Here is a 23,747-nt window from a genome sequence, read left to right as displayed (position 1 = left end):
AGTCTCTGGAACGTTTTCACAGTAATCAAATTACTTGGTCTTGGGTGTAAAAAGAGTACTCAGATCTGTGGCCCCTGTCTCTAATGTGAACTCCCCCCCCCCCTCCCCTCCCCCCCCAGCAGTCTTGTAGAGGTTCACACTTTTCAGCCGCTGTTGTGTCTGCTTGATACAATCTTTGCAACACACGTGAGAAGTGTTGTGCAGCGTGTTGGAGACCAGTTGAGGAATGTTCCATCAACTGGACTTTCTGGATCCCATTTCATTACTCTGCTAGAACTTGTAGTAGCATGCCCACATAAAAAAAAAAAAAAAAAAAAAAAAAAGAGAAAAGAAACCTTTTGTCTCTATTCACTTCTCAAAATTTGTGACACCGGAATACAAAGAAAGTGATGGGGTTATGAATCATTGACTGGAAAATTATCAAAATAGTGACACTGGCACAAATGTTAAGGTGACTATGACCTGCAAAACAACGTATTCGTTCATTCTACGAAACCTGAAAGACTCCTGCCTTTTTGCACGCTCTCCTGTAACTCCCCAGCAAACGAAGACTTGTTCTGGCAAAAAGCCTCAGCTGCAATCACCCTGAAAAATGCAAAAAAGGGTGTCGCCACATTCCAATGTATTTCTCTCTAGGCACATTTACTAAACCTATGTGTCTGGATACAACAAGACATGTAGGTTAATAGTTATTGGTGCAGTCATCCGGGGTTTAAAAGATTAACCATCACAGGCCTTGAAAAACTAGTGCTCTTTTAGCATCAGATGGGTCGTATGTGTACCCTCTGCTGCTAATTCTTATATGATATATAACCGTGAAGGATATAAATCCTGTGAAAAACAGTAAGTGGCGGTTTTGTCGAGAAGGAAACACAAAGTGTGTTTCAGACCCCAGGCAGCACATATGGCTCTGAGAATCATCCCCTGCCGGCGACCTTTATTTACCGCCACCCACACGCCGTCACATCTCACTTTCATCTCTTCTCTGTCCTACGCTATGATTTCCCCCTCCTCGCCTTTTTCCCGTTTCACACCTGTGACCACCTTTTGCTATTTTAAACCCTTCTTTCATCTACGTGTCATTTCACTAGAGCAGATTAAGACGTGTGTGTGTGTGTGTGTGTGTGTGTGTGTGTGTGTGTTTGGGATACAGTATCACTGGTGGTAGCTTTCTCAAGTGCTGCTCATCCAGACAACTTCTCATTCAACACAACTCGGGATGGGCATGTTGTTTTTCCCAGCTCGAGTAATTGCTGTAATTACTCGAGGAGGGATTGATACCTCACAGAGGGAAACCTATTTTTAGAATACATCAGAAAACTCACAGCAGGAAACAACAATAAATCTGAAGCATATCGTCGATCTAGGCAATCGCAGTTACTATTGGATATGGAATTTTGTCAAAACTAGCAACACGTGACTCAAAGATATTATGTAGGAATATTAATCAAGTCGACGCATCCACCAGTCAACATGACAGATGGAGTTTTGGTCGACTCAAAAAAAACAACAACAAAAAACCATTAAACAGAAACATTCATTCATTACTTTTTAACCCATAAAATCAATAAGGTTCCAGCTCACCCATCCAGGTAGCTAAGCAGGTTCTATAGAAGGGAAACACAAAGATTACAGGAGAGTAGTGAAAAGTCTACAAGTTAAACAAAGCATCGTGTGCTAACTGGCTGCTAGCCACCATACAGGCCTTCTTAAAGCGAGCACAGACCCCAAAATAAGTTTTCAAAGCGCACATTTTGACAGACGTATCTCTCACGATGACAAAACCCTCGACTCACAGATTCAGATACATTTGATCATTTCACAGCTAGCTAGTGTGTGACCGTGACATGCTGACAGAAAGCCCAACTCGCAATGGGAAAAAAAAAAAATTTGTGTGGTTAAGTCTATAAATGTAACCAGACTTGATGTTGGCTTCTTAAATTTAAACTCCAGCTCGTTTGCCTTAATTATTTGAAGCTTTAAAGTCATGATCAAATATACTCAGAGCTAGACAGGAACTATTACACACTTAGAAAGCAAAGCCAGGTTTTTGAATATGATACGATAATAACTCCATGGGTTTTAAGTGAACCCTAGCAATGTTTACACTCCACAAATAGTTTTAAATTAAGCTCTAAAAGCGGAACACAGGGAAAATACTTCATTTATTGCACTGCCCTTGAAGTAAGTGAGTGTGTGTGTGTGTGTGTGTGTGTGTGTGTGTGTGTGTGTGTGTTCGTATTTGCAAGAGAAATACAAACACACACATGGTAGGAAGCATGGTCTGATGCCAAATTTACATTAGCGCAGTTTACTAATCTGATTCACCCGATGAGATTAGAGTGATGACACTATCGGCCTGCTCCCTGGGGGGGAGGGGGGAGGGGTATGTGTGTGTCACAGAAAGAACAGTCCTGCAGGTCTCGACTTGACTGCTGTTGCTGGTCATTCAGGAGCAGCTAAACTGGGGCCGTGCTGGTATATTGATCCCTGCAGTCAGAGGGTCAAACATCAACATTCAGTTGACGTATCCGGGCCCTCCGAGGCCACGTGTTCCTTCACTGAGGTCATGCTTTCGAGTCATGTAGAGACGCTTGGCCCAATACCGCCAAGCCGTCATCCATCCGGGCACTCGTCCCCAGGAAGACGCTCAGGCAGATGTGTGACTGCGACAGTGCAGGACAGGTCATAATCCTGACAGCGTCCAAGGAGGAGTGTGAGTCTCTGGCTGTGATGTAGCGACAGCACGAGACTGAGATTATCAAGCCTGGATTACATATCCAAGCACACAAAAACATAAATCCACCATTGGATGCAGCCAGCGGCCTGCTGTCAATCAATCCACCCTGAACGCTCATGCGGAGCAGCACAACTGCTTTTGCTTACACGAGCGTTGAATCGGGGGCGAGTGAACTTGAAAGAGTCTAAATAAACCCCAGCACTCCCTAAAATGTGCTTTTATTCATGCAGCAGCTCAGGCTCAGTGAAGCGTGATATCAGATTATTCGAATGCAAAATATACAGACAATTACATCTAATAACAGCACAAAATCATTTCAAAATACGTACCTAAATTTGTTTATCATATGGTTTAATTGATTATCATGAATAGAATGTCAAAAAAAGTCAATTTGCCGTTTCCACTGTTGAATAATAGAAAATCCCTTCGAATTACGATATAAATTGTCTGAAAATTGTCACAAATGTTCCTGACAAGTTCCAAGAGCTCAAAATACTGCTTGTCCCCCCCCCCCATACATATTCAGTGACTTGAATTACTAACGTGATTCCAATGATTACTTGGTTATATAACTGATTAATCAGCTTATCATAATTCTATCCTTCACCCAAAAAAAAAAAAAGCTTGGTAATTTTATTTTTTTAGGAGTTTGAAATAGAGCGGTTTATCCGGAATGTAAAATAACTGTGTTGATTCGGGCTGCTGTGGGGACTGTGACGTTTCTAATGTGTAATGTGCTACCACGGCGACGGCTCGTGAATGTCCCATCAGTTTGTAGTGACGTCAGTCGTCCGGTTAAAAAGATGAATTGTCATAAAAACTGAGGGAGGCTTTGTAAAGCCCCACCTATTATCTTGACACAGTAATTTTAGATCATGACACAGTAATTTTATCTCACAATGGTCGCATTTCTTCCATTGCACGGCATGTAAACATGGGGGTGCGGGGGCGGCTGGAGCCTACACCAGCTGACTTCGGGCAAGAGGCGAGGTACACCCTGGACAGATCACCCGTCGTTCGCAGGGCGCTATTCTGGACTTGTTCAAGACAACTTTTCTCAAATAGCTCTTTTTAACCTCTCATTTTTACGAGGGCGTCGCCCGCGCCAAAGATACATACGGCAACCAAACAAATCAGTTCAACACTGTGTGACAAACCGCATTAACCCGCTTTCATTAGGGACACAGGGGACAGATGAGAACGCAGAAAGAGAGATTTTCTTTCCTGCAGCTCATCGAGTCAGTTAATAGAAATGAGTCATCTCAAACGGAGGTGGCAGTGGTGACACAACCTCAATTATTTCCCTCCAGCCGCTGCGCTCTTCACCAAACTAACACGGAACGAAAAGAGCGCTTACAGGGTGACAGCGTGACAGTAGATGTCTGTGTATGTTTGAGAGATGACCTGTGACTTTTCACTCACCCTCCACCCTCATTCAGAAGAAATAATGAGTGTCTAGACCAAGAATGCGTGAGGGTTCCCCTCCTAAAGACAGAAACACAGGAGGTGAAAGGACCACTCTTCATCTTTGGGACTGTCTCGTTCAGACGAAACTGTAGGCATCAGGCGACATTCTTTGCCCGTCCCACTTTTTTTGCACGCAGCGTTTTCAGAGTCCCCCTCACGAAGCGACTACAAGCTCCTTTTTTGAAGATTTGGATTATAAAAAAAGGCTGGTCTGTTGGGTGTTTCCAAAGGACAGTTACATATACAACGAATGGAAGTACGAACTGCCTTGAAGCCATTGCATAGTCTGAGGAGACAAAAATGGGAGTCCGGTGACTCATGATGCAGTCACAGAAATCCTTGCTCATCGGTTGCATGTCACACTTACAAAATTCACACACAATGCAGTTAGTTCACGCCACAAACTCGGCAGTTATGTTCAGTACTAACAGTGTTGACGCGTGTGAACACAATCCCACATCCAAAGTGTGGACCGTTTGCGCTGCAAGAGGTTGTTTACAATAAATAAGAAGGTTGAAAATTCAGACGTTGATTCAGAAAAAAGATAGACCATCCAGCTTTTACAGGGACCCGAGCAGAAATATACACTAAAATACTACAAAATAACACCAGCACATTAAAACCAAATCCCTCCCTGACCGAGCAGTTCAACTAAAATGTCAAATACACACAATAACATATGCTTTCACTGAGTCAAATTAAATTTAGGGTTTGTTTTGTACGAAGTAAAGTTTAAGAGTCACGACTCATTCACTTCATAATCACAATTCTTCTACGGCACAGTGGTGCAGTGGTCAGCACTGTGGCCTCACAGCAAGAAGGTTCCAGGTTCCAGTCCCAGCTCCAGCATGGATCTTTCTGTGTGGAGTCTCCATGTTCTCCCTGTTCCTGTGTGGGTTCTCTCTGGTACTCCAGCTTCCTTCCACAGTCCAAAGACATCAAGAGGGGACGAGGCTGATTGATACTCTAAATTGACTGTAGGTGTGACTGTGAGTGTGGATGGTTGTCTGTCTCTATGTGTTGGCCCTGTGATGGACTGGTGACCTGTCCAGGGTGAACCCCGCCTCTCGCCTGAAGGGTGCTGGGATAGGCTCCACCCCCCCGCGACCCTTAACGGGATAAGCACCGATGATAATAATAATAACCAAATTTTGGCCGGCGCTGATGAATCTTACTTCAATTATTTTAAACGTTCTTTCATGTCGTCCTTGCTGATGTTTATTCTTCATCACTTTTTGCCCATCTAACAAAAACAAATCGTCGCAGAAGTTACAACTATTTTAAGACTTGGCCTTGATCTTCACACCATATTTGAGGACCATATTCAGTCAATTCATAGTTCAGAAACAGAATTTCTTCAAAACTTTATAGTTTATATGCAGATCGCCGATAGTCATCAACAAGTCAAATACTGTCCAATACTGATACCCAGGTGATGTATTGCTGCAACTCTTGTGTTACGTTTCAGCGGTGAACACTGGCACACGCAGTCCACCGGAAACCTTCGCGTTATTTCCCCTTTCTTTTCAATCTAAAATTGGGAATGCATCCAGAATCGACTTTGAATGAAATCACGACTGAACTTAGATAATAGAGACACTGGGAAGCTCACCAGTGAAGGAAATACGGATGCGCGTTAATGTGGGTTTACAGGACTTCCCGTGTTCTACTTATGACCAAGTGGTTTCCACAATAGAGACGTGTGTTGATCCCCTGAATGGAACTACAGTGTAAGCTGGCCGTTTTAGTGTTGAGAGATTTCCGCTGGTCTCCGAGCTACAATGTGGTTTTTTGTTTTGTTTTTTTCCCCGCCAGAATAAACACGGAAAGCAAAGAATGTTCTGGAGTAGAGTCTTCATGAAACTGGAAGTGAAGTGGGAGGCAATGCGGCCCAGTGAGAAAAATTCCAGGTGGGATGACGAACGTCGCCACGTTCAGCATGTTAATGAGAGGCGAGAGCTCTGAGACATGATCACGGCAAGTGCAGCTGGAATTGAACTAGGAGCCATTTAAGACGATGCTGTTCATTAAAGCAGCTGCTGTTCCCTCAAATCTAGACGGAATCCATCACGATTCAAGAATTTTAAAATCGAGTTACGTAGCAAAACTAACAGGCCAAAGCACATAAACTGGTGATGACTGGCGTTTCCTTCATGAGTTATCGGCCTCCAAGAACTGGCTCTAACATTTAATGGAGTTGCTCCTCCAAGCATGACATGTTTACTCCTCAAATATCTCTTTACCAAATCCATCCATCCATCCATTGTCTTCCGCTTATTCCTGTTAAGGGTCGCAGGGGGTGGAGCCTATCCCAGCAGCCTTCAGGGGAGAGGCGGGGTTCACCCTGGACAGGTCGCCAGTCCATCACAGGGCCAACACATAGAGACAGACAACCATTCACACTCACAGTCACACCTACAGTCAATTTAGAGTATCAATCAGCCTCGTCCCCTCTTGATGTCTTTGGACTGTGGGAGGAAGCTGGAGTACCAGAGAGAACCCACACAGGAACAGGGAGAACATGCAGACACTTCAAACGATTTGAGAAAGTCCTCACAGAGACTAGAAGGCAACATAAACCAGGTGAAGATACTGGGATTTGTCACACGCTGGTTAATGGACAAAGTAATGAAAACCCAAGTGGGATGAAAAACCTCAAAGTTGTTTGCGTCCCTACCGCAGTACATACTAGTACCGACTCACAGGACAGTCTCCAAACTCCTCCTTCTTAGATATTTGGGAGAAAATCCAAGGTTTTTTGCTAAAAGTGAGCCAAAGCAATTAAAAGCTATACATTGCAGAACTAATCCAAAGTCTTGAGGGTGGCACAACGTATGGAGAAGCTCAGGGGTTGGGCAATCGGTTCTTCTTACAGACCATTCGATCATGCTTACTGGAGAGAAGATAAATTAGGGACAACATGAGAATACAGTAGATATCGAGATAATGGGCCGAAGAGAAATTTTAAAAAGATACGAATCCCAACATTGTCGTCTACAGCTGTACAAACATACGTAACTCTAACTCAGGGTTCTCACAGTGTGTTCCAGTCACACTCGCCACATTCAACCAAATTAGACCACATAATCACACACTTGTGCTTGTTTGTTGCGATGTGACATTTCAGTTCCTCTAAACTGAGGAGGCAGCTGCCTGGGTTTGCTTTGCTTCCAATTTGAATTTTACAGGCCAAAATTCATTGCGGGTAGGTTTTGTCACATTCACCCATCACTGTTTTCCGGCGGCGCAACAGTGATCTCGGCCGTGAAAAAGCTTCAGAACCCTTAACCCTTTGGCTTCGATGTCTATTGAGGTGGAGCAGGTCTTCCTACTTTAGTGACAAAAATGTCGGTCATATTCACCACGGAAATCGTGTGCGAGCAACACAAACATTTGCTAATTAGCGCCAACCACAGACTAACATCATGTCTGCACTTTCGTAATTGTAGAGCTGTTTAGCGCGACGCGTTTTTTTTTTTTTTTCCCTACAAGAAAAGTTAACCAATTTAAATATTGTTTAAAAGGTCCTATGATATCTTTTGGACTAAAATGATGACTTGAGGTATGTTCACGTATTGTCCCCAGTAGGAGGACCAATCTCAGTCCTCTCGCCAACTAATGGACCGACAGAAAATGGACTCGGTTCTTTTTGTGTTTATCTATTATCTATTCAGTTCATGTGGAAGAGGAATTTGTTCTCTTCGTATTTTTCACTTTGAACAAGATGGCTGGTGCTATACTTGCCGTTTTTCGAGCTTGGGCTTCCCGGTGCATGTGATCTGTCTACCGCAAGCCTAGAGGGCTATAACACAATGGTAAAGGGTGAAACGAACCTGCAGCACTTTGCGTTCACATTGCGCACACAAGGGACCTGCAACACAGAAGCGGACCATACTACAGTTCTCTCAAGAGAAGTCAGAGTTCACCAGGAACGTTCCATTATGGGGGAAAAAATGCTGACAAATTGATCTGAGTTCATCAAGTGCGAAAACACCCTTGATCAAACTTCCGGTCTCTTCTCTTGACTCACGCCTCTACAGAGAAATCAGCAGAGCGTGCTGGACGCACACCCTCAATTATGGCTCTGTTTCAAACTCATTTTACACACCAGCTCTACAGATAAACATCTTTTTTTGTGTCACCCCTTCTGCTCCCAAGAGATCTCACAAAAACGTCGTTATCGCCTGTCTGTCCATATCTATTCTTTTGGTACAATCACCTCTTCGCGCCACCATTCGGGGTCCAACTAAAGTTTGAATCCTTCCTACTGAAACAGTTTCCACAGACATCAGAGAGACGAGATGAAGATTGAACATTTTATAGGAACAACTTTTAAAATTCCAATTCCTCCTTCCACCCTGTACCGTAACGCACAAGAAACTTCTAGACATCAGCCGGTGAATGAAAACAGAGAACCTGTGCTCCATCCCACACCTATGATGACCCCAAGCTTTCATTAGTGACTGACAGAATGAGATCGCAGATACGATCAAATGAAAAGAGTTTCCTCTGCGGGGCGTCTGGCTGAGAATAGATGCAGTCCTCATCAAATTAGCGTGACTAACTATCGAGGAACTCCGCGGCATTCCTAGATGCGACAGTCTGCTGCTAGCTTAATCGGGTGCCTTGCATGTTGTGGTCTTCAGAATAATGCAAACTTATAAATGTTTGATATATAATATGACAAATATGATGAAGCAATTGCCCTATTAAGTCCAGTTTTAAAGCGGAATCTCAGGATTCACGTGCGGTATCACCATCAGCGGTACTCAACCTTGGCTGTGCATGTGCGTGTGTGTGTGTGTGTGTGTGTGTGTGTGTGTGTGTGAACATCCACCCGCATATATGCAACCCTCTTATGGAGTACTGAAGAAAAAGAGAAGCAATTTCCGTGTACGCAGAGGTAAGAAAAATGAATGGTTGCCAGTGCAGGAATAGACATTCTACCAAGCGACTGACTCTTACCATGAAATAAACCATACATTTTGGTTCAGGTTCAGGCAGATTCCCCAAAAAAATGATGTAAGGAAAAAATGGATTGGCATTCTGAGAATAGGTAAAAAAAAAAAAAAAAATCCATCAAACATGTGGGATGCTCCCATGAAAATGTCAGTATCAACCCACGACATTGTTATTGAACAGAATTCCCTATCTCAATCTCTCAATGTGGAGGGGCCAGAGCAAAATATGTTGCTTTTCCAGAAAATACCTCTCTCCTGCTCCTTTCCTGCTTCAAGGAATATAGGTGGATTTGGTTTTCCGCGATGCATCATCTAAGCCTCCCTGAGCCACCAACACTTGTGCCGCAGCAGTCTTCCATGAGTGTGAGGAGTAGGAAACATGTTGTGAGGAGAGGGCGAGAAAACTAGTGCTTGACCGAGTGTCTTTGATAGGATGGATGGGTTCCGGCAGCGTTTCACCTCTGATTTTGGTGCGGATGACGTCCAAGCGTTAGAAAAACCGTATTACACAGTTGCGAAAGGATCCTGATGTCTTCTGAGACATGATGTTAACTTCATTAATGATATAATAATCATTAATTAGCACGGAGTCACCCCTGCGGTGTCGTTTAACAACACTGGGTCATGAGCGAGAGACTCTGGGCGTATTAACGTTGTTGTTTCAAACTGGTTTCATCTTCCTCATCCTCAGAGCCTGATGTCATTGAACATAAGTCGTAGCTGGATACGAGGAGTCATATTAACTATTTTGTTGACTTCTCTGGCTGCTTGCAGAGAGTTCCAGTGGCTTATTTGTAGGCTCATTAGACTCCAAAACCTCTTTGCTCTCATGTGCATGAAATCTATTTTCATGTGCACGCTTACTGACCTGAGAAGCTTTATATGAATAGATTACACAAAGTACAGGTGTTGTGGAGGAGCGTGTCTAGAGTTAGGGGGGCCTTCAACACACCCACTCTCTAATTTACCTCTGTAGCCGTCAGGTAAAGAACACAGAGATCCACAGATCGAGGATTAACTGCGTGGATGGGACAAGGACAGAAGCAGCGACGGTTTATTAAGGTGGAGGAGAGCGCTCCTGGAAGATGCCGTTTCCAGATGGGAGCAGCCAGTCTCTGTGTGACAGACAATGAAGCCCTAATTAAAGCCGGCAGCCTGTCCCTTGAGCGGTTGGCCTACTTGGCTAAATGAGGATTTGGAATATAACCCAGAGGGAATGCTCCAGTTTATCCCTACGCTTCACAAAGATGGTGAACACCTGAGCGAGGGATGAACTGGGTGGGGCACCAAATCTACCACTTGTAGCTTTGACCAGTAGACTGTTGTAGTCCGTGATCTTCCTGATCATGGGGCATCAGACTAAACGCAAAGGGACTGGTTTCCTGTAGAGTCCCACAACCTTTGACGCACAACGGAGGTGCTGCCTAATCCAGTTACCAACCATCTTGATGCTTGCTGAATTTCCTGGTTTGACAAAACCAGAAGAATGACATCATCTAACCACCACACCAGATATTCCCCTCATGTCAACTTGACATTCTAAGACAATCCAAAACAGAGTGACTGTTGTGAAAAATAACAATAAACACTTTATTTTTTTGTGCTGAAAGGAGCCTGTTACGGTGGTTCAGGGACCCATTAACGTGATACTTTAGCGTAGCGACGGGTAATTTACTTTTCGAGTGATCACAAACTGGTGTCTTTGAGTCACAAACATGTTCCCCCCACCCTAGTATGAGGGCCCGAGACGACAAATAATATCAGTTTGAGAGCAGAAAGTGTACAGCGCCATCACAACTGTTAGATAAGCATTCTGGCGGCCATACAAACAAGCCTTCCTCTTTGGAGGGCCGAGTACATCTGCAAAATTTGTGTGTTTACATCCCTGCTATGATGAGGAGTAGATTTCCTGCAGCCACTTGTGGTATTGGGCCGCAAGAAGAGTTTGCGTGTTGTAAATGTATCACTGCAGTTTCAGTTTCAGCAGCGTCCTTTTCAACAAGGTTTTTGGGTAGAACAGCATCAGGCGCAGCCTATTTCATTCCATAAATCAACAGGGGGCAATAACGGGACAGGATGAACTGGCGCTAGCTCGTCCAGCTGCAAAAGATGCCTTTCAATATTTAGGAACAGGCACTGGTATTGTTTTGACATTAGCAATATTACTTTTTGATACTGATACCTGCTGACGCTCTTATGCACGCTACTCTCTGTAGTCTGGTGCAGACGATAAAGATGCATTGTGTGAGGTGCAAGCAGCTTCACCATCATGAGGGGATGGTTAGAGAGAATAAACACCACACGTTACAGGCAGCATTCCTCACTGAGCTCACCGGTGCTTCGACAGTGGCCTCACCATGTTCTGGTACCAGTTAATACTGGTTGGAAATACCAGGGAAAACACCTTTTGAAATGTCACGACTGGATTTTTAAGTAGTGTATTTCATGCAAAAAACAAAACAAAACAAAACAAAAAAAATCAGTCCAACAGCTAGAAATATATAATTTACAAAAATGTATGACCAATCTGAGAAGCTAGAACCATTCCATACTCGGGATATTTATAATGATAAATGGATTCTTTTTCAGTCAACAAATGATTTGACTTGTGTCGCCACAGCATGTAGCATACTTTCGAAGCTGTAAAGTCAATATCAGCCTTCAGACATCGGCTTGTCCTGAAGCTGACGAAAGCCGGTGGATGAAAAGTGGCCCTTTTTTGTTTTTTTGTTTTGCTGGCATCGCATCTCCAGGTTGATTTATCGCACAGCAGCCCTGACCTCAGAGAGTCTGTGTCACTAACCTGCAGAAGTCCATCCAGTGTTTGTTTTTGGGTCCCCCCCCCCCCCCACAAGAGACAAGACGATGTAGCTTATCAGTGGTGTCGAGGGGACTCCTGTGGGCTTTGTTTTAGCGGTTGATAGCGCACAAATCAGCTTAGCAGCCGTCGATGTACTTCATCATCAAACACTCGATACCTGCCATCCGGCCGCAACACCGCTGGTTCTGAACATGTTGATGCTTGAGTAACCCTAACATCTAGTTTCTGCTTAGACCTCTGCTACTGCAGGTGTTAATCCTTTCTTCTATTCCCCCACATCGTTCTTTCAGCGTTCCAGCTTGAGAATGCTAAGCCAGAGTCGAGGGGGAAATGACACTAATTTCCATTAAACCGGGGAGAGACTGAGAAGAGGCGGCCGGTTGATTGATGGTGAAATGAGCCAGGCCGGGATGAGAATGGCGGGGAGTCCTCCACTCCCACTGACAGTTGCTGTATTACACAGCAGCCTGATTTTGGCTTTTCATGGTCCCTCGCCTCATTCTAATGAGATATTTTTGGCTGCCGCCAGCAGCTGTGCATCACTTACCAGAAGAGGGAGTCTACTGGCCTGAACTAAGCAAACACACAAACACATTTGGTGTCAGGTGATTCCGTCATTGTAACACCTCAGCTTCTCATCGGCCCTCTGTGGATCCACTAAGTTTGGCCCATCTGACTCTTTTTCTACATTCCGCAGTCAAAAGAAGTGATGCATGGCTGGAAAAACACATTTTTTTGAGCTTAAGACACCTATTTGGAAGTATTTTAAAGTGTAAAAAAAAAACAAAAAATACGCATTTTGATGATTTTTTTTTTGAGTATATAAGTATATAAAATACTCATCAAATACTATGTGGTGTTGTTTGAGCGGAAATATAAAATAATTACCACAAATACTTCCGATGTCTCTAGAAACTCCATTCTAGGCGGAGGCTTTAAGGTTCTGTACATTGTACTTGTGCCTACTCGCAGCACAGGATCACCTTTCAAAACAGTTGTGATGTCACAAATCCTGCTCTAAAAACACCACCAACATTCTACTCCAGGAACAAGAAGAGCGCTTGTCTAACTGGGGGGTGATTTCATTTATAATTCAGGTGAGACAGTAACAACGTGGAGCTCCGGGGAGCGGTCAAGTTTATCCAGAGTCTAAGATGCATCAACAGCCTGTGTTGAGCTACGACGGTGTCACATTTTAAGTGCTATCGGTCTCTATGAAAAGCAGTTGAGATCAGCGGTCACACTTGAGCCACTCCAATGGTTTTACACACACACACACACACACACACACACACACACACCTACCAGAGTACATCATTTTCTTAAAGCAATAGGCTCACTGTGTGTATGAGTGTGTTTAAATTCAGTAAATAACGTGATTGCTCATTGTTGAGTTGAGTGATTCATAAAAGAGGAGAACAAAGCGTGGAAGATACTTCAGCGCCTCCATTACCCCTGACTATATTTAGTCCTCCGTCTCGTTTGTTTCCATGGGAATGAGGAACTCGCTGTGAGCGGCCGGGGCCTCCGGTATTTTCCAGAAGCACAAAAAAAAAAAAAAAAATGTAAAAAAAATGACAGAATGGCTGGCTGCTCCACCAGAGTTAGCTTTTCCACAGCCTGGTGGGTTTGTCAAGTGATCATTTCCACTCTGCCGAGTCCAAGCATCACTAACCACTGGCCTAGTTACTCCTCTCTCTCTCTCTCTCTCTCTCTCTCTCTCTCTCTCTCACACACACACACACACACACACACACACACACACACACACACACACACACACACACACCACTCTGTCACACAAGACGCTTTTCACTTCACTACATCTCCTTCTGCAGCTCAACACACTCTCAACTGGTCCGACGAAAAGGCGTTTTATTAATGACTAATACTCGTCTCAACTGCCTTCATTAACGGACTTGTCAACTCTGTTCATGCAACACCAAATCCCAGTAAAAAGGATGATGATAATCCACGCAGAGCACGGGTCCAGAACCACACAGTTTGAATTAATTTAGTTCAAAGAGACCCAACAATGAGCAAACACATCTGCAGGCGGAAACATGAAGCAGACACGGGCTCTATGTGGCGGCGGCCATCTGCCTCGACCAGTTGGGATGAAAGAAAAGACACAGATACAGAAAGGCGGAACAAAGATAGAGCGAGAGAGAGAGAGAGAGAGAGAGAGAAGCAAGGAACAAAAAAAAAGAGACAAAGGGACAGGGAGAGTTCTCAACATTGGTCTCCCTCACCAATCCAATCTAATGCCCCACGAATTCAAAATGAACCACCTTTTCTTCATGATCAGTCAGAATAATTATCACGATAAATGTCAAATCGTTATAAATTCCAGTTTAAAGACTTGTTTTTGAGGATGTGCAATCACATTTTTTTTAAGTATCTTATCACTTCATGAGAGAATACGAGAAAAACAGCTGATGCTAATGGCTCGGTTTTGCCTCTTTGATGAACCATAGTGGTAGGCGTGTCATTTATGTGCGTTTCTCGAAACAGGAAGAATGTGGGAAGAATACAAAATGATGCAAAATCATGCCTGACAACTTATTGTGTTATTATTGCTTTTAAAACACGACAAACAAGAACATTTCACTCATCTGAGGGGGAACACAATTATAACATCAAGCTTTTCTTCACCATCTAAACTCCAGCAAAATCATATTTGAAGCCAAAGTGTCTCTTACTAACTTTACTGTTCGTGTTGGTCGCCACAACTGCTTTTATTAAACCCTCACTACTTCCTGTGTCACACACTACACGGCGACCTTTCAACATAAAAGCGCGCTGACCTGTCATATTAAACGCCACGATATCTAACATTCTATTTCAGTCGTTTCTCTTCTGTCGCTCAGCTTTTGCGCAACCACTTGCGGACTCCCCCGGCTGACAGGTGACATGTCTCTTTGCTTTAACGCATTCTGACAGGAAGCTTCAACTGGTGGCGCGCTGACATTCTGAAGACAAGCGGGAGCGAAATGAGACAATAAAGTTTCCTCGTTGTCAGAGGGGATGAGGGTGTTGTTACGAGTGTGTGAGGCTTAGATGAAGGTCACAAAGCTGTTCCCTGAAGGATGCCGCCCTAGAAAGCACTGAGCCAACGTTTACAGCCACATAAAGCCCCTCCAAAGACGCAGAGCTTCCTGTTTTGGGTTTCTCATCACTCAGTAGCGGTACTGGCACTGGCACAGGCAGCAAGTCGGGGTTTCCCCTCATTGAACGTGACATTCAACTCAGCCAGTCTGCCTCAATATTCATCAGCAACTGACAGCACGCTTGTGTCCGTCAGTCGGCCTGCAGGCGGAACGAAAAATGTCTTCCCTCAAGCTGCGACCACATGACACCCTGTAAACCAGATGATGGTGAATGTTGTGGTTTCGGGTGAAAAAAAGGATGTTTTTCAGCGACATAACTTGGAGAAAAAGAGAAAAAAAAACACTGTCAGAGTGGCAATGCACGGAAAATATCTGCAACACAACCACTTCATCGAAAAAAAGACAAAAAAACGCAGTGCTTTTTAAAAAAAAACAGATTTGACAATGTTGACATAAAAATCATCAGGGTAAGGAAGTTTTCTTCATATGGCAATTACAATATTTCTATTATTTTATATTATATATATATAAATATATATACACAGTATATATATATATATATATATATAAATATATATACTGTGTATATATATATATATATATATATATATATATACACTGTGTAATATATATATATATATATATATATACTGTGTATATATATATATATATATAATATATATATATATATATATATACTGTGTATATATATATATATATATATATATATATATACACAGTATATATTATATATATATACTGTGTATATATATATATATATATATATATATACACAGTATATATATATATATATATATATATATATATATATATATATATATATATATATATATTTATATATATATATATACTATATATATATATATATATATATATACTGCTACTACAGTATGTGGCTGCTGTATTTGAGTTACTCCTGTATGTATAAGTCTGGCATAATAATTGTGGTATGCTGCTCAAAGATATGTTTGAGTTCTTCCTCCTTCTAGCCATGAATGAGCTGTTTCCATGGCGATGGAGGACTTTATAATGACGCGGGAAAATGTCGCGCAGACGATGTCCCGCTGTACAACTTCTTTTTTTAAATAATTGTAAAAAAAAAAAAAAAAAAAAGACCTTTCCTGAAAAGTCCCCTTGAAGAAATGCCAGAGCAACGTTGTTGATGAGACTAAATAAAACCTCTCTCTCTCCTGCCCCCCCCCCCCCCCCCCCCACACACCACACACACACACATTTCCATTTCCTTCTCATTTTCACTTCCAGGTCTGGATGTTGGTGTTCAGCCAAAGTATCAGAGAATGGAATCAATCTTAGCTTCTAGAAACATCCTCACCTCTGCAGCTCAAGCAGCAGGAATCACATCCCCACCCCCACCCCCACAACACAACTAAACATTTTCTACCACACCACAAGCCCTGGCTTGTCCTGAGCCTTCAAGCCTTTTGTTTGCGTGTTTGTGCGCCCTCCCATCAACCCACTGGTGTTCCGCGTCGGATCCATCGGCAGCTCTGCTTCCAGACAGCAGCGGCTTTGACTCGCAGGGAAAATAAGGGTGAGAGAAGAGGACTCAAAGACTCCAGGGGTCCAGGTTCACCTCCACTGCTGTGCCGCGTCCACGTGAGCGACAGCACTGTGACTCACGTACGACTCGTCTGGGTTTTGAGGTCGACGTGAATCATGAAAGTAGCCTCTACATGTTGGTGCCAATTTGATGAGCAAACGTTCCAAAAATGGAAAGCAATGCAGTTGGGTAGATTTGAGGAAGCATGTTGGTTTGAGAGGGACTAGAAAAAGAAAGTGTCCCAGAGTGACCTGCAGCAACAGTTTCCTGTGTTTACACACTGATGTACACCCAGAAAACACCCGCGAGAAGAACATCTGACTCACCCCTGGCTGACAGCTTCTTGGTGTTGATGATTTTGGCGGCGTATTCCTGCCCTGTGGAAATCTTCATGCATCTCCTCACCACAGAGAAGGCCCCCCTGCGGAGCACAGCCATCAGTCACGACACGCAACACTTTCCAGACACGCTTCTAACACTTAAGGAACTCTTTCCAGACTGCGGAGCTGCGGTAATCAATCGCCCTGTTTCGACGGAGAACGCGCCAAATTTGCGGCCCGGTAGAGGCGGGAATTTGCCGTCTTGCCCGCGTGAAACGGAGGCGTAATATTCCTCCTTCCAAAAAAAGCCGCCACTTGTGTGGGCGTAAACTTGTGACGTGACGTGCAGCACGAGGTTGCGCCTGAACAGTGGCGTTCAACATGTACGTGGGGAGAATATTCGTCCCCGTGACAGTCTGGCAAACCTCGTAGTGTACCTGTCGCCGCTATTGCGGTCACAGACCTGGTGGTACTTTTTTTCATAAGTTTTTCAACTCGCTGGTGACGTTCCGTTACCGGCGACCAAGCTCCTCCGCGACCTTTTCGTACAACAAGCCCTCCCTCACAGCCCCGTGAGGTGGTTGTCCACGGTCCTCTCGCCAGGGACGGTCAGCAGCTCCCTGATCTCAGCGGCTCCCCGGGTGCTCATCTGAAGCGACGACGCGTCGGAAGAACATTCAGCCCCTGAGACAGTCTGTAGGTTTCAAAACAGCAATTCGCCGCTCCGGCTGCCCGCAGCGTCGGTGTTGACATCCTCGGGAGTGTTGGATGCGGGAGAACTGAGTTTGCGTCATCATCGACACCGCCGCCCACCTCACGCCGAGCCGGCAAATTGGCGGCTTGGATTCACACAGCAGTTGAGGCAGCAGTAAGCGTACCCTCGGAGGAGGAATATTGCCGGGCCAAAACTGACCCCCAATTTGCCGCACTGTCTGAAACCTTATTTGCCGTGACAAGAAATAACATGACATGAAATGACCTTGAAAGGGACAGTTCACGAAAAAAAATAACTTCAGTCACGACCTACAAATCCTTACGCAGACGGAAGGTCGGGTGAAGGCTTTTATTTTTTAATCCATAAAAAAACCCAAAACATTTTATAGTTAAAAAAAAAAAAACTTTAAAAAGTGGTTTCCATTCGACTTTAATTATTCGGGAGATTAACTGAACAAATTTTCCCTGACAACACAAGCAGTGTTGCCGGCTAAAAAAAAAAGTTCACCACACCTTGCATCGGCGTGAGGGAGGCATTTTTGGGTGAACTATCTCTTTAAGGCGTTTAAAGGTCAGGGGTCAAGGCGAACCACAAAGCATCAGGCCCTTCCCGTCACCTACTGAACCAACACCACATAAAGCAGGGCGTATACCTAAAATGAGCTCTAAAAAAAAAAAAAAAAAGTGAAAGAGGATTTCATCCATAAACCCATCGGATGCCGGTCATGTACTGTAGCGAACCTGGCACAAAAACAAAACTGTTCATTATTCAAAATGCAACAAATCCAAATTTGTACGTGTGTCTCAGCACCTGAGGAATTCTGGAGTCACTTCCTGGAGGTAAATGAGAGCTCATTCTGAAAGTATGCGGCTGGAATGTCAGGACTCTCAGTGAGTGTGTGGACGAGACCAGAATTCATCCAGTGACCTTTAGTCGACTTCAGTCCGGGGTTACCGGTCATCGGATTGGATAACTTTGAGGGCAGCGTGGTAAAGTACAGGCGAGTCGATTCAAATACACTTGAGGTATTTTCAAGTTTTTCCAGCTCCTCCCTGGCTGTGGTCTTCAATGTATGTGATACCAAAAGCACAGCATGAGGGTTTCTGAGGTCTCCCTCGGAGTTTGGGTGACACCATGTGATATTAGGGACCCCACCCCCTTTAGAGAGACAAACGGGCTGTGTGATGGGTTCGATTCAAACCCCTACAAAGTTACAAAAATGTTCAATCCAGGAATTCCAGCCCCTCCTGGAGCACATCGTTCGTTACTGATCGACTCTTATCGGAGGTATCCGATGAACAGAGAAACGCGCCTTCAGTTTATCGGGTCATCATCATGCCGACTAAAGCACCACAATCTGAATTGTTAACTTTCTTTTTATTCAGGCTTGGAGGATAAAAGGTAAGAAATTTAATTTCATTTAAAAAAAAAATCACTTCACGTCACTGTGTAGCCCCTCAATAATCGCGCCTGCATCAAAAGGGATACAACTTTTTGGCTGATTTGACGTCATGATTCAGGCATCCGCCTACAGAGGGAGAATCATTCAAACACAGATATGGGAAGACTTAAAAGTTACTCGATCAAAACGACTCACTCCCGTAAAGAACGTAACATCGGAGGATACTAAATGGGTGTTGGCCCCGCCCACTCACGCTTTAGCGAACAGGTGTGAACAGGTAAGCGGAGGTCTTCTCCAAGCTAGCAAAGTCAGGTATTTAGAGTAACAGGATAGAAGGAGTGAGGAGGACTCACTTGCCCAGCTCCTCGTACAGCTGGTATTCGTCGGTGAACCTGGTGCAGGTGGTTGAAGCCATAGTCAGGTGAGCTGGCAGCTTCGGTACTCCTCGAGCCTTTTTCCTCCCGGGGTTCCCCAAAGTGACTCGTGAAGGAAGTGAGGAAGTTCGTAGGTAAGTAAGGACGTAACGAAGCAGGTCCTTCCGGCAGCCCCTGGTCCAGAACCGAGTCCTCCTGGACTTGACAGCTCCGTCGCGACCTGCTGTTGTGTTTATTTCTCCGCTGACACTTGGATTACTTCTCCACCGTCAAGGTTGAGTTTATGAAGAAAGTTGCGCTTCCGGTACGTGAACTTCAAAATAAAGCGTACCTTCAGGGAAAACCGTGCCAATTGCGATGTAAGACACTTGAGAGTGTAATTCATTTTTTTCCCCAAAGGCAAGACAAAAAGTAAAGCACAAAGAAGAGTTGAAGTAAGAAAGCAAGAAAAAAGAGCAGAATGATATTTGTCTTATCTACTGCATGTTTAAAAGAAAATGACTCGACCAAATATAATTCTGCAGTGAATTTACTTCTTCTGTTCTGTCACCTGTATTTAGCAGTAAAAGCAAGTACATGTATTGATATCCAGCAAGTTTACCTGTGAAGGTTAACTAAAAGTGATCATAAATATTGACTATATAATGCGTCGAACAAGGAGGAATATATGGACTAAAACAATAAAACAATCCAACAATTAAAAAACGCAAAAAAAAATCACCATTGCACTCTCAAATTTGGAGAAATAATTTAAAATAAAGTGCGTCCGTGGATAACTTGTGAAAAGTAACCTCGACGTATTTTATTTTGGATGAGCAATAACATGACTTCCGGTTTTTACTTGTTACGTGGTGAGTCCCTTGACGGAACAGATATTCTTCAGCGCGCTTCCTGGTTGGATTTGCTGCACAAGGCCGCCATCTAGAGGCAGTGTGGAGGGACCAACTGGCGCCAACCTGACCTCCCTTCGCCTCATCCTCCTTTTCTCTTCTCTCTTTCTGAGGCGGCTTCAACGTGCGTGTCGAATTTCGCTCACAATCAAAACAATTAGTCGTTATTTTCACCCGAGATTCTCACTGAAAATGCGTGGAGAGGAATTTCATGGGACAAGAGAAGCAGGCCGAAGACTCAGAAACGGTTGACGTCCACCACACGTGCAAGGTTGGCTGTGAGATGAGGTCGAGTCAGATCTGAACATCTGAGCCCCCCCCCAAACAGTCCTACTTATCAAATTGGCCACTACCAGTCATACCGAATTAGAACATCCTGCACAAACGCACCTTGACAACGCCGGCACCGCCACGGTCAGCTTAACTATCAGTTCTAACAACAAATTTGCCAAGGCACCACAGGTTCGCTCCAGGACCCGGCTCAAGGCCCTGGGGTCGGACCAGCTTCTAGCCTTCCAGACGAACTACGAGGGCGAGGCACAAGGGAAGTTCAGACAGAGGACACCGGATAAAATTCCTTATCGATTTAAAAGTGTCCCTCAAGTTCAAAAAAGGTTTCTTTTCTCTTTTCAGTTCCCTCTACGTGGCTTTTTAATCTCAGGAACACGTCGCTCTTGTCAAATCTCAAAGGCCAACACTGGGGTCAGGGGCGTTTTGTAGAGGAACATTTAAAAATGCACATTGAAAGATACTAACAGGGATCTCAACCCCCCCCCCCCCCCCCAAAAAAAAAGAAACCAAATAAACACAAGAAATGTCTTTTCTGCCATAGTTCATTTTTTAAACAAGAATTACTTAAATACAAGTGTTTTTTTTTAATTTTATCTTAATCCCAGAACAATAGAACTAAACATGATCACCCCGCAGTATTGCTTTGTATTTCAAGGGGCAAAGGTCAGCATGAAGTAGCAGTCGTTCTCCGACGGCCCCCTCAGGATGCCTGACAGCTCTGAACGTAAATTAGCGAGTAAACTGTAAAAAAAAAAAAAGAGAGAGAAGAAAAGAAAAGTGAATCGCGAATGTTATCTTTGATAGAGCGGGGTTTCAGAAGTTCGACTCTGAAGGAATGCAGAGTCCTCCAAGGAAAGATTCACCTCAGGAAGAGCCTCGCTGGCTTCACCCTTCAGTCCTGCTGTTAACCGGAGCTCCATTAATCCTGTTTAGCCCATAATCTGATCTAATCCAGCGCAGAGGAAGCGGCGTTGGTTTCTCCCTGTGGAGAGGCTGCAGCAGATGTGACGACTATGAGGACGGTGAACGTCACCACCGTCGCTGGTTTACGACAACACTGACACGCTGTCATTCAGAGGGCGAGAAAGGCAAAACCTGTCATTAATTTTTCTTCTTACACACACCTGTCTATCTATCTGTCTATCTATCCATCTGTCTATCTATCCATCTGTCTATCTATCCATCTGTCTATCTATCTATCTGTCTATCTATCATCTATCTATCTGTCTATCTACCTATCTGTCTATCTGTCTATCTATCTATCTGTCTATCTATCCATCTGTCTATCTATCTATCTGTCTATCTATCCATCTGTCTATCTATCTATCTATCTGTCTATCTATCCATCTGTCTATCTATCTGTCTATCTATCCATCTATCTATCTGTCTATCTACCTATCTGTCTATCTGTCTATCTATCTATCTGTCTATCTATCCATCTGTCTATCTATCTATCTGTCTATCTATCCATCTGTCTATCTATCTATCTGTCTATCTATCCATCTGTCTATCTATCTATCTATCTGTCTATCTGTCTATCTATCTATCTATCTATCTGTCTATCTGTCTATCTGGGGTTGGAATTCATCTGAAATGTAGTTTTTAAATGGCTGGCTCATCATGTGTGTGTGTGTGTGTGTGTGTGTTGTTTTTCATCTCATAACAGTTTAAATTATCAAATAAAATGTATGAAACAGTTAATTGTTGTCGTACAGTCTCACTCAGCTTCCGGACCCAGGACCCAGAGAGGAAGTTCCTCTCTGCGAGCGGCGCTGTCGCTGTCATTGTGTGAGGAGTTCTTTTTAAAACTCCCAGCCCCCTCTGGGAGCATTCAGCCCTCTGCCGCCCTCTAGCGATAAGACAAGGAAATGGATATGTGAGTAACTCAGGGTGCTGTTGTGTCACCGCAGAGGGTTTTGTATTTATTGTTTTAGATCATCGTCCACCGAATCTGGTTCAGGCCCCAGAAGCAATCATCTGTACCAAATTAACCAAAACTGCAGCCATAAGGGGGGGGGGGGGGGGTTTCCACTTATCTGTTGAACATCAAACAGCTGTTTCTAATTTCATTAGTAAAAGCCCTTAGTATCAGCTTTTGGCTGCGAATAGAAGAAGAAAGTTTGAATGACTTCATGATTCAATGAAATATTTGAAAGCTCAACAAACAGACAGTAAATGAAAGATTTTTCTCCAAATCCTGGGTGTAATTTTCAGGAATATCAGGTGTTCGCTTCCGTGTTCCAATAGAAAAACCTGTTTGCCTGCTAGCTCACACCGAGCCTTTTTTTGTTGTTGTTGCTATTTCACAGCCCACAGTCTCTCTGAAGTTTTTGTTGTTGTTCTTCTTCTTCTTCTTCTTTCTCAAATCACCTGGGGAAAATAGTACGCTCACAGATCATGGAGGTTTCCACAGGAAATGAACGGACTTCCGGTGTATTACACAAATTTCAAAGTAAAGCTCCGGAAAGCTTATCTGGAACCCGGTCCAAGGCTGGAGGCCTGGCCGTCCCAGGTCCTTCCTGCGTTGAGCTCGCACGTTCTGAAGCTGCTCGCTGCTCCACAGAGGATGGGGCGCATGCAGAGGACACATTTCGCTACACAATGTACATGAGACGAATAAAGAATTCTTCTCTTTCCTCCTCTTCTTCTTCTGCTTATAGCTTCTCTGTAAAGCTTCTCATAATCCCGAGTAAATTCACCACTGACGTTTCACAACTTCGCATATATTATAAAAATGATTAACTATTCTCAGTGAGTCCAGAGAAATCTTTATTAGATAAATTAAAAAAAAAAAACACTACAGAGTTGTTGTTGTTGTTTGTTTGTTTGTTTGTTTTCTGGGGCATCCAAATGAATGATCAGGAAAGAAAAATTATTTGAAGTCTGCGGGATATTCGATTAAGTTTGAATCAATGAAAAAAGAATTTACACTGTATGGTGTGTGTGAGTGTGTGTGTGTGTGTGTGTGTGTGTGTTTTAAGGACTGTATGTTATATGGGTAATTACAAGGAGATGGCGCTCTTCCTCCAGTCTGATTGGAAAACCTGGAAGTAATTTTGTTCATGCAGATGTTG

The 23,747-nt window shown here is 43.7% G+C and overlaps 1 protein-coding gene across 7 annotated transcripts in view; it reads right to left on the bottom strand.

Annotated features, from left to right (window-relative positions):
* Positions 1-19,765, bottom strand: part of LOC147238699 (calcium/calmodulin-dependent protein kinase type II delta 1 chain) — a 75,645-nt gene extending 55,880 nt beyond the window's left edge. For all 7 annotated transcript variants that reach the window (XM_086197755.1, XM_086197753.1, XM_086197756.1 and 4 more), the window contains exons 1-2: positions 19,472-19,765; positions 17,008-17,102 (exon numbers count right to left, since the gene is read on the bottom strand). In XM_086197755.1, the coding sequence (XP_086053881.1) occupies positions 17,008-17,102; positions 19,472-19,533 (157 nt within the window). In that variant the 5' untranslated portion in view covers positions 19,534-19,765. The remainder of the gene's footprint in view (positions 1-17,007; positions 17,103-19,471) is intronic.
* Positions 19,766-23,747: the final 3,982 nt, after the last annotated feature.

Source organism: Aulostomus chinensis, chromosome 24 (assembly GCF_037954235.1).
Source record: "Aulostomus chinensis isolate RoL2024-O1b breed Wild chromosome 24, RoL_Achi_v1.0, whole genome shotgun sequence".
In the NCBI taxonomy this organism is placed as follows: domain Eukaryota; kingdom Metazoa; phylum Chordata; class Actinopteri; order Syngnathiformes; family Aulostomidae; genus Aulostomus; species Aulostomus chinensis.
Note: the sequence above shows the minus strand (reverse complement) of the source record. Positions and strands in the feature narration are given on the sequence as shown.